The sequence below is a fragment of the Genypterus blacodes genome, unplaced genomic scaffold, assembly GCF_046128005.1.
Source record: "Genypterus blacodes isolate CSIRO-AG114 ecotype Tasmania unplaced genomic scaffold, CSIRO-AGI_Gbla_v1 ptg000044l_1, whole genome shotgun sequence".
NCBI classification, from domain to species: Eukaryota; Metazoa; Chordata; class Actinopteri; order Ophidiiformes; family Ophidiidae; genus Genypterus; species Genypterus blacodes.
In genome coordinates, this window is record NW_027466857.1 from 6,445,465 (window position 1) to 6,456,996 (window position 11,532).

Genomic DNA, 11,532 nt, shown 5'->3' on the forward strand with positions numbered 1-11,532 from the left:
GTTGTGATGTACAGAATGTGTTAGTTTATTGGTTTCTGGCAGGAGAAGCTGAGTGAGAGGTGGTATAAGGAAAAACCGGCGACTACGGTCCAGCATAGCAGCAACATGAAGTGCCTCAGTGTTTGATCCAACCTCCTCCTCCTATCTCCCCACTTTCCCTCTTAAGCAGGTCCGGTTAGTGGGCAGCGGTGCAGTCGATCCTGCAGAGTGCTGTGGAAAGACGGTGGTTTCACACAGCTGTCGGTTGAGACGGGAGCACTGTCGGGTCGGAGCAGAGAGGATCCTTGCAAAGGGCCCTGTGCTGCACGGGATAAGGGGGCTCGCTCACTCCCGCTCGTTGCACTCCCCGTACTGGGAGTGGTCTTTCCTCTACTGGGGATTTGGCCAAGTTGACTAGCTCTAGAATATAATGCTCTCCCATTCAGCCCTACTCCTCTCACAAGACATAAAAGTTAACAGGTGTTTAACGTCAGAAGTGTTTTATACGAGACTCTGAGAAATAGCCAGCGACAGGCGGCGGGGAGGGGCGGTGGCTTCGGGGGTCTTTTTTTTTTCCTCATTCTTTCGCAGTATTGAAATGATTCCGCAGCCAAAGCGAGATCTGGATTGACGTCTGGCATTTGTAGCTGCAAGAAATACACACCAGTGTGAAGTGTTCTTACTGACTGAACATTCTGGGGTCAAACCGCAGTGGAGAAGACTTGAGTTGTGCTTTTGTAATAATATAGAATGTTAATGATGACTATTGTTAACATTCATTGTTAGGATCGTGTGCTTCTTTTCATTTAAGATTATTGTGTTTACTTACAGGTTCATTATGAGCCCAGAACATGAAACTGCTTCATCCCAACCGATCCATTTCAGGAATTTATATCTGCATCGCAACTGAAGTATTAGTGTATTGCTATGGGGATCACTATTCAGCAAGTAAAGAAATCTACAACAGGTTTTTGTGGCTGTTTTAAGTCACTAAAATGAGCTCTGTGACCTCACCAAGGTCTCTTTGTATCGGTTCTAAAGACTAAAAGTATGTGTTTGACACACACAATTGTTTTCTGGAAGTGTAGATATTTTCCTGACAGTTTCTCGTGCTAAATAGTGATCCCTGAGATCAACTAACTGGATTTACTGTATAAATCCAGTGGATCAGCCCCTTTAAAACACTTTTCATACCTGCTGTAGTGCTTAATCTTGTATCTTTAAATATGCAAAACGACAAACGCAGCTGCAGTCTGACATCGACTTCACATACCTGAAGAATTTCTAAATGCCGCTTGACGTTTTCAGAACTGCGTCACCTCGTTACTCCAAAGTGGCATTTTTACATTTGTAACACGTGTACGGAGTCAAAGGGGTCTGGGACGCTTTTTTTGAAGGATGTTTTTATTTAGCCGCTCACTGAGCTTTCAGGCAGCCGGGCCCTTCAGACCCCACAAGCCTTTCATGATGTGCTTCAGCTACATTGCATTATCTATTGCGTGCCAGCGGCGGATGAGAGCTCATTTGTCAGCACAGCAGACCCCAAAATAAACTATAAATCACGTCTGCGCTATCTACACAGCTTAATTGGTCTGTAACAGTGTGCTGCCGCCCCCTCCTTCAGCTCCTGCTCCTGTGTCTTCAGTGTAGTTGTGGTTCATGCTGAGATGTTTTGAATCGCTTCCAAGAGGAGGAGGAACTTACAGTACAACTGCTGCTCCCCCGGCTCGTCTCTTGGTTCCATTGACTGTATTAAGTGTGCTGTCCCAGGGGCTTGGCCATTTAGTGCTCCATCGCATGCAAGGATAATTTTTCTTTAGGAAAAAAAAGAAGATTTGGAGGGTTCAATGGTTACTTCGGCAACTAAAAGCATACTTAAAGCTGGCAGAAAACCCCCCTCCTTCACTCTCCCCTCCATCCTTTCCCTTTCCTTCCACTTTCCTGTGTTGAGGTTGATTAAGGCTGCTATCATGGTGGAGCTGATATTTGGTGAGAAGTTCAGAGGACGTTTTGGGAGCATTTATTGAAAATGACTCTTGGCAGTGCCCTCTCATGTATTGCTCCATCTGAACACAATTTGGCAGCTATTCTCACAAGGGTAGGGCGTGTGTGTAAGTGTGTATGTGTGCGTGTGTGTGCTCTGAGCCTGTTTCTTCATACCAGCACGCAAGAAAAGAGTTCAGGACCTGTCATAAACACACCCTGGAGAGGAGGGGAAGCAGAGATGTTACCATCATCATACCATCAGGTAGGATTTCTGCTTAAATCACAAGATTAAAGTTACAAGGCAGGAAAGGGGGCCTGGTGTGGGCGGAGGAGGAGAATGTCTTCCACTGTGCTGTTAGCGTAATATGCCATTAAACTTTATTTCTTTACTGGAAAGGTGGTGGGAATTTCACGCTTGCGTTCCACTGGGGAGGAGCAGTCAGGCAGTCTGGACGTATTAAGACGTGATGTGTCTCTGAAGATAGTAAGTGGAGCCGCGGTGGTTGGAGGAAGCGTGTACCTTTTCCCAGCACAGCCATTACGAGCTAATCACACTTTATCACCGGCCGGCATGACAGCAGGTACTCTTCCGCACCAGCAGGGGGAGCCCTCACTCACTCCTCCAGGCTGGAAACGAATACAAGCTTTTAAATAAACAGCGGATTTATTTTTGAATATTTCAAATTTTAAACTAACAATAATAACAATAACAATAATTTGATTTCCCCCCCCCCAAACCCTCAAATGCTTTTTTCAGAATAAGAGATCATACAAATATAAAACATGCAAACAACCGAAACAATAAATAAATACAAAGCACTTATAATATAGTGTTGTAGTGTATAATATAAGCTGTATATGTATTTATGTATATATACACGATATATAATACTTTCATAAATAAAATACAAATAAACAAACTCTTAAACCCACAGGGTGACATTCATGCACAAAAACACCCAAAACAGACATATTGACTGCATGAACAACAAAAGCCCATAAAGGTTATATATGTTTAAAACTCCAGCTGAAAGTACATTTAATCAAGTCCAGACTGATTTTGAAATAATGCAATTTTAAAGACTATCTTTTATTGCCCACAACTCCTCATATTCCATTAAAAATATTTCAAAATAACTGCAACTAACATACCCATCGATCAATAATATAGATGTTGTTTTCATTGGCGTGTGATGAACTCGGTTGTGTACATTTGTGGCTGCAGACATGGCAGAGGCTTAAGTCTACTATCTCTGTTTTTCATGCCCACAGTTGTGTGAATGAAAACCAAGCTGCTTCTGTTTACATTTCCTGCCACTTACAGCTACTTACTGCTTATTACGCTTCATCCCAGTGTGGTTACCAAAACACAGAGGAACCCATGCAGCTCTGCTTGGCATCACACTGATATGGGGAACTCACTTTGCTACAGAGCTCCGTGGCAGTGCAGGAAAATCCTCAGTTCTTTCCCATTTTCCCGAGGCAGAGCTTTGTATATGGGTCAGTTAGGGAACAATAGAGATGAGTGGAGGAGAAAAGCAGAGAAAAGAGCTGCTTGTACTAAAATAACCTAAGAGAATAAATAACAAAGTGATGTACAGGACCACTTGTGTATTGGCCTTGGCTGAAATGACTTTCTGAAGGACATTGTGTGTGAAACTATCCAGACGGTCTCGGTGGTTTGCTGCTTTTCCCCTTTTTTAGTTCTGTTTTCATTACTCGCTTTCATCCCCAAGGTCACATCCACTCCTGAGACAATGCCACATAATGTGTTTCACCAGCTTTCCATTCATTCTGACACCCCTGCAATTACACAGCCTTAAGATTGAGCCAGATTTAGTAATCCAGGGCTTGTAAAAAACAAACAAAGCATAAAATAAGTCAGTTCTGCAGATGAAATAACATTTGGCTGAGATCTGTCAGTGTACAAGTCACAACAACCTGCACACAAGCATTTCGGAGATATGAACACATGCTAATATTACAAAATGCAGCATTTTGTTTATGAATACATTTACTCAGAAGTCACAAGATCAATGATGAAATTTTGTTTTAGTGGCCACTAGATGGTTTAATACAATAATTACAATGATATAAAAATATGACGCACAAACCTACAGATTTTATGCAATTAAAATTTCTTGTAACAAAAAAATATTCCCCAGGACGTTCAAGTGTCAGAATTTACGAGAGAAACTTTAATTTATTTATAAGGTCGAAAATTTCCGGGTATAGCCAATGGCAACATCAGGTCAGAGCTTTGATTCCTCGTCTCTGCAGTGACTCGCAGCGCGTGATGGTTCAGATCAGAGACTCATTTACATTCAGCGCGTCAATTCTCTTCCAACAACCTGCAGGTGTTTGACCGTGTGGCGTTCACGTGTAGAATTTAAAAATAAGCAAAATTAAGGGAAAAGCAGAGGAAATGTGCGTCTGGTCGACCTGAAGCATCGTAACATTCACGTTGGACGGATTTTCGATTTTCATATTTACAAATAAGAGCGCGAGCCTTTATTTAAATATATATTGTAATTCTCCAAATGAGCGAATAAACCTTTGCGCTTTAATAACGAACCAACATAATAACAATAATAATGTCATTTTTCAGCCCATTTATTTCTCAATAATATTAAAGATCGCTGATAAAGCAATTAAATCTCTTCTATTATATAATGTGGTGGGAACATCCAATCTTAAACATTTCAAATGAATTAGTAAGAGGCCGGAGAAATTCGTACATGAATCGTCAATTCCACAGAAATGACAGATTTTACAGAATGACAAAAATTCTTATTCTAGCGACCAGGACAATTTTCTTTAGTGTGTGTCTTCAAATAAGACAAACATTTCCTGAATATTTCCAATCCAATCATAATAATTATAATAATAACGGCACTATATCAAATTAATTAAACTGGGACTTTGAGACAAAATACAAATGAAGCCGTGATTGGTTTGCTTAAATTGGGACAAACCGAGGAAATGTGAAGCTGCAGGTGAGTGTGTGTGTGTGTGTGAGAGAGAGGGAGAGAGTGTGAGTGTGTGTGTGTCTGTGATCGCGGCTCAGACAGAGCTGAAAAACGACAGAGGTCATGATCCGGATCTGAGACAACAGTATAACACTGAAACACTAATCCGCTAAATGATCCAGAGCCTGACGGTATACATTTAATATTTGATAATCATGTAAATACATAATGACCTCTTGCTTTGGTTTCTATGGTTATTTCTCACATTTCAAGTCTGCAACGAGAATCTGCACGTCAAAAAACACGCGCAGCCTCACAGCCAATCCTAAAAATGCAAATCCCATAATGTATTCTGATATTTAACCTCGAGTATCAGTTGATTAGGGAGGTTATTTAAAAAAAATTCTGACAGTATATCTCTTTTTTAGGCTCAAGTGTGGATGTGTATAACAGATTAAGACCAGATTATGAAGGAGATAGTCCATCCAACTAAACTAGACAAGATGACTAAGATATTTAACTCCGTTTTAAGAAACAACATCTTTGAAATCAACCAACTAATTAAAGGCAGGAATTTGTGCTGATCGAGGCCTACCTGATTACGACGAGTCATAATGGGGGCTACAGCTACGAAAGTGTCCAACTCGGAGCACTTCACTGACTCTGACGTCTTAATAAAACATTCACACTTCGATAACAACTTGACAATCGTCGGTGTGTGTCCAGAGTTCTGTCCAAAACACGAAAAAAAAAAACCCCGCTGACTTCACGCTTTTTACGCACTGGAAAGGCAGCAGAGCAGCCCGGCAGGTGAAGGGTTAAGTTTTAGAACGATGCCACAGCCTATGTATTTATTGTCCCGATGTGCTGCATTCAAGGTATGAAGGGAAAATGGGATACGTGAGATTCCTGTTTGACAATGACGTCCACTGGGGATTTCCGTGCTTTTTCTCCATTTTCAGTCCTTAAAATACAGTCGGAAATTAATATAACCACTCCGTATCCGGTTAATTGTGCTTGTTAGATTCGAGAATGCTAATTTGATACCGCGGGTTTTGGACGGGGGAGTCTGATTTGTCTGAATTGCTTCCGAGGAGAGTTGCGCCTTCGTATATAATATGTCAAATAGCCACTACTTTAAGTAACAAAACAACAGTAACGGTTAAGCATTGTGTTCGCGAAAGATATATATACGAAGTGAAAACGTTAAAAACGAAAAAGAGGAGCAAACAAACTTTACTTACAACCCTCTCTAGTAGTAGTCTTGATTTAATTCCCACTTGTCTGAACGCAGCGTGACGTAGTTTTACAGTGACCAATAGCGAGGAGGCTTTAGCCCTGCTCTCGACCAATAGGTGACGCCGAGGAGCGCCTGTCAGTCACAGGTGAGGGTGGACGGTAAAAGTGGGTGAAAAGGGCCGGAGAGTGGAACGATCCCGGGCTGATGGCAGCGCTATGCGGAGGAGCAGCATCGTGTCTGCGGATGTAGGAGAACCTTTCCACGGCTTCTCCACGGGGGGAATAGAAGCAACACTGGAGGGAAGAGTGAAGCGGCCCAAGCAGAGCTCCACGCACGGCGGGACTCGCCTACAATGTGGATGAATTGACTTTTCCTCTACACTATTTGGACTTTAATTCCTCCACTTGAACGCAAAGAAACTTCTACTTTGAAATAAAAATGGCCGTTCGTGGCAACTCGCTGATGCCTTTCTCCATCCAAGCCATTCTGAACAAAAAGGACGATAGCCGACACTTGCCAGATTTGGACATGTGCTTCTCTAAGACGGCGTGTTGGAAAATATTCGGGGAGATGAACGCCGCCGCCTCGGCCGCCGGGAGAGATGATGACGCCGATGCCGCTTGCGAGCCGACGGATCAGAAGAGCTACGACTCGGACTCGGGACTCAGCGACGACAACGACAGTAAGACTGCTGCTTCTGCTGCTGCGGCGGCGGCGGCGGCGTGCAAGTCGGAGAAAGACGGGGACCAAGCGTCGGACGTGCCGGAGGAGACGGACCAGGAGTGTGCAGCTGCGGAGAACTCCAAGAGTGACAGCGAGCCGAGCGCCATCACGGGTAAGCGGGACAAACAGCCCCTCTCTACATGTTTGTTTACCTTCTGTATCAAACCATAACGACTCAATGGACCCTCCAGGCTTCAAATCCCCATAAATAACACATTTGTTGCATATTAAACACTGTTTTTACACCGCTGATCCACACCGATTTGCCTTGTTTATGTCATTGTTGTGCTTGTGGCCTATTTTACTCTCCACACCCAAACTTTTACGCATGGGTTCGGCCACGTTTTACGCGCAGATATTTGTGAATCGTTTTGGCTCGTTGACAAACTTTGGGACACAACTTAGGGCCCCCAGGCTGTTAAACCGTTAAACCGACATTTATAAAAGCTTATACGTGCTTTTACTGGCAACATGCGGTTGAATTAAGAGGATTAAAAAAATGCTCGTACTGAATAAAATGAATATGAAAACTTCGCAAATATAGGATTTGAAAATAAAACAACTGGTTAGATATTTTCTATTTGATTTTAAAGCTTGAAAGTTCCAACAATCTCTGTGCTTGGATGGAAATGATCTTCTAATGCAACATAAGATGGAAAATTACAGCTTCTTTGTGCGTAAAAGTCGATTTTTCTTGCTCATTTCAACGCCAAACGCTCCTGGTCGTTCAGTTGAAAACATCCAGTTGTGTCCCCCTTCTTCCAGACTCCGGGGCCTTGGATGATAAGGGTCTGGACCAGCCCAAACAGCGGAAAAAGCGCTCCAGAGCCGCGTTCTCTCATGCGCAGGTCTTCGAGCTGGAGCGCCGCTTCAACCACCAGCGGTACCTGTCCGGGCCGGAGCGGGCGGATCTGGCGGCCTCCCTGAAGCTGACTGAGACTCAAGTGAAAATCTGGTTCCAGAACCGGCGGTACAAGACGAAACGCCGCCAGATGGCCGCGGATCTGATGGCGTCCACCCCGGCGGCCAAGAAGGTGGCGGTGAAAGTGTTGGTCCGGGACGACCAGAGACAGTACGGCCCGGGAGAGATCCTGCGGCCCCCGCTGCTGTCCCTGCAACCGTCCTACTACTACCCCTACGCCTACTGTCTCCCCGCATGGACACTGTCTGCGTGTGCGGGGAACCAGTGAGGACTCGGTGACTGTATTTATTCAACTTTTTTGGGCTCTTTTTTTGTCTTCTGTTGCTCCCAGGAAACCAAACAAAACTCAAACTTTTTTTTTTTTGACAAGAGGAAAGACCTGAGGGGGGCTGAGAGTCCAACCTCAGTGTCTCCCAGCTGAACTGCCTCATCGTGTTTACCAAAGTTGTTCCATTTACTGCGCCCCCAACCCACCCACCCACCCCATAATAGAAACACACTCACTCACATTTTGGTAACGATCTGTCCAGAGGAAGCCGCTCAAAGAAGACAAATCTGATGTAAAAGTCGCGACCTTTACTGCCCCGACGTGTATGGTGCGTGTCTGGCCCTCCTCGTCTACTGAGCGAGCGATACAGTATCAAGTATTCCTCAAGGACCTCTGAAGGCCCCCCGGACCCTACTTTGGGCACCCTCCCCTCCCCCGGCGGTCTATAGACATGACATTGTCACCTTATATGTTGGTTTTATATGTTTTACATGCGCCTTCCTACCTCTGCAGTGATTGGAAATAGGCTTTATTCCATTGACTTTGTCTCTGTTACAGGTTTGTTGTTGTTGTTGTTTTTTCTTGCTGTGTTTGTAAAGGTAAGATATTTCAGCACTTTTTTTGAGCATATACGTTACATCATTACAATGTAAAAAAAAAAAAAAAAAACCCCAATGCATATAGTGTGAACCTGTACAGCGGAGCGCCGGTGTGTGAGTGTGTGTGTGTTTGTGTGTGTGTGTGTGTGTGGTGTTATTGGCCTGAGAGGGATCTGCAGCAGACCAAACTCCTATTCAAATGTACCTGTTTTTCTATCTGTGTAAATTGACCGTTTTAAAGTCGAAAAACATTAAAACATATCAGGCATTACCAAAAATCAGGATGTTTGAACGTTTTATTCTGGAGTAAAATACAAGACTGCTGTGCACAAGGACACAGAACACAATTAGGGCGGAGAGATTATAACTATCAAAGCAATTTAAGTAATATGTTAATTTAGGATTTATGGGTTCACTTTTTTTGACTGAAAAATGGGAAAGTAGAGGTTAAACTACAATTTAAAGATTCATATTAACTCGGGTGATTCCAGGTCACAGTTTTATTCAATTTTATTTCCTATAATTCATATCAAAATTTCCATTTTCTCTTTCCAAAAAGGTATAAGAAATATGTGAAATTAACCTGGTGCAGAAATACCTTGGTTCTAACTTTATCTCACCTAAATTAGGACGGTTTAATGTGCAAAATAACAACCAATAATAATAGATTGTTGACGTAATATGGGCCAATTATAAGCTTAAATATTGATTCATAAGGAAACATTGCTTCACACATGGAGCCATTATGTGTCTTTCGTCCCAAGCACACCTGTCAGACTATGATGAATCGCTGTGTGCTTGGTGGACAGCAGGGCGGGCAGACAGACAGACAGACAGACAGACAGCTGTATACCTTTAGAGCTGCGTGTCAACACAAGGAGAGGAGGAGGATGCAGGGTTAAGGAGGCCCATGTCACTGCGCCTTCATCTGAGTTATGGAGGGAAGAAAAAGCATCATTCTGGTGCTGGAGCGATTTAACTTTATTCTTAATATTTGTATTCAACTCAAATAGTTTAAATTCGCCTCTTAAATTTCTTGATAGGAGCAACATTGGCGGTTTTCCCGCGTAAAAAGTGACATTCTGAACGTATAAACTGCATGAACAGCTGCTCGTAAACTAATTATGTCTATCAGGATGCTGCAAAATGTTTCAGGTGATCACCATGACAACAACGTATATACCACACACACACACACACACACACACACACCCTTTACAGCACACAAAAATAATCCTCCTGTTTACCAGCAGAGCCTATATGTCCTAAAAATCTAATCTCCTTGATGATACAGGCGGGCCTGAACGCCACCCGAGGCGTTCATGGTCATCGGCACCGATGCTTTGGGAGCATTGGGGGGGACACTGGGAAGCGGACCGTCCCACATAACTTCCTGTCACATACCTGCATGTTGAGCTATCTGATAGAGGAAATATCTCGGTGCTTTGCTTTTCATTCCGTGATCGTTGAAATGCAAACACCCCCATTGATGTGCATGGACCCGTCCATCCTCCATGTGTGTCCCCGTTATTCTCTCCCTGATAACATAGAACATATAAAGGTGTGCTCGCGTTTTTGGTGCGCGGGAGATGAATTTATTGTATATTTATCAGAAATAGGCTTTGACTGGATATTCTGTGATGTCATCATGCCGGTGTAGCATGTATTTAAATGAGCTACAACCATATAAGATGTTGGTAACAAGTGCGGGATGTGATAGCTCATTTTCACACGCGTCTGCTGGAGTTACAGTGAATGTAAATGTAGATCACACACTTTAAACTCTAACCTCCGTCATCACTCCGTTTGATGCATTTTTCTATTCTTAAATTCCTAACTGGCCTCAACTGCTCAACTCATCCTCGGGGTATTGGAGCCGTGCAGCCGTTTTCTCCTGACCTCAGTGATGAACTGTAATACCGGACATTATTTTCATTCATAAAGTATTAGTTTGTACCAGTAGTTGTATCGTATTCTGTTGCGGTATAATTCACGTAGAGAGTCGCCATTGAACAGTGTTTGTTATTAAACCCACAGTGAGTGAATGTGCTGCTGAGCTGGATTTATTTGATTGTTATTTAGACTCAAAATCCACGTTGATTATGAGCAACGGGTGGATGTGGACATGACCTGATGAACTAACAGGCCACATTGTGTCCCAAATGCGGGATAAATACATTGATCCGGGAGTGAGAGGAACGGGAGGGTGTTCTGACTCTCCAGTTTGAATTACAAAGTTCAGCACGATATCACGTTCTGTCTTCGTCCGCGTCTTTGAAATGAATTAAATAACTCAAGTTGTATTCAATTAAAAAAAGTGTTTTGTGAAGGGAATCTGTCCTTTTTTTGTAGAAAACGTTTCTGTAACAGGTTTATCTCAACATGTCAAGAATAACAATATTAAAAGACATTGGACTTCATGGAATCAGCATTTTTCTAGTATAGACTAAAACGAAATGTAGCAACACAATTAAATTGCTTAACAACATTGTTTATCTCAAATATCTTCATGTTTCCTTTTGGACTTGTACAAGTTTTGAAAAATATTTACCGAACGTTATATTTCTAACAAACCTCTTACAAGAGACATTTTTTGGATATCGAACATTTTTGAAGCCTTGTTTTTGACCCTGCGTGGCTTTTATTTGCGAAAAAAATTAATTCGTCTACACTTTGGAATTATAGATCCTCATTACTGCAAACAAAGGCGTGTAAACTAGATAAAAAATAAATAATCTACAGGTTAGACAGAAAATTCAATCAGACGGAACTGCTTTTTTGTTTTGTTCATTTAACAACAGAAGACAAAACAAAAACGAGATTTGCGTCTATGTGACTGTAACTTC

General features: G+C 42.6%; 1 protein-coding gene across 1 annotated transcript; it reads left to right on the forward strand.

Annotated features, from left to right (window-relative positions):
• Positions 1 to 6,338: 6,338 nt before the first annotated feature.
• On the forward strand, positions 6,339 to 8,269 carry nkx3-2 (NK3 homeobox 2). The gene is made up of 2 exons (XM_076149150.1): positions 6,339 to 7,009; positions 7,663 to 8,269. The coding sequence occupies exons 1-2, from the start codon at positions 6,613 to 6,615 to the stop codon at positions 8,085 to 8,087; spliced, it is 822 nt and encodes a 273-aa protein (XP_076005265.1). The 5' UTR covers positions 6,339 to 6,612; the 3' UTR covers positions 8,088 to 8,269.
• Positions 8,270 to 11,532: the final 3,263 nt, after the last annotated feature.

Bases quoted from the DNA above. Each gene is read 5' to 3' on its own strand.
- nkx3-2 (XM_076149150.1), top strand. From the start codon at position 6,613: ATGGCCGTTCGTGGCAACTCGCTGATGCCTTTCTCCATCCAAGCCATT. The intron at 7,010-7,662 runs GTAAGCGGGACA...CCCTTCTTCCAG, and splicing joins CGAGCCGAGCGCCATCACGG to ACTCCGGGGCCTTGGATGAT.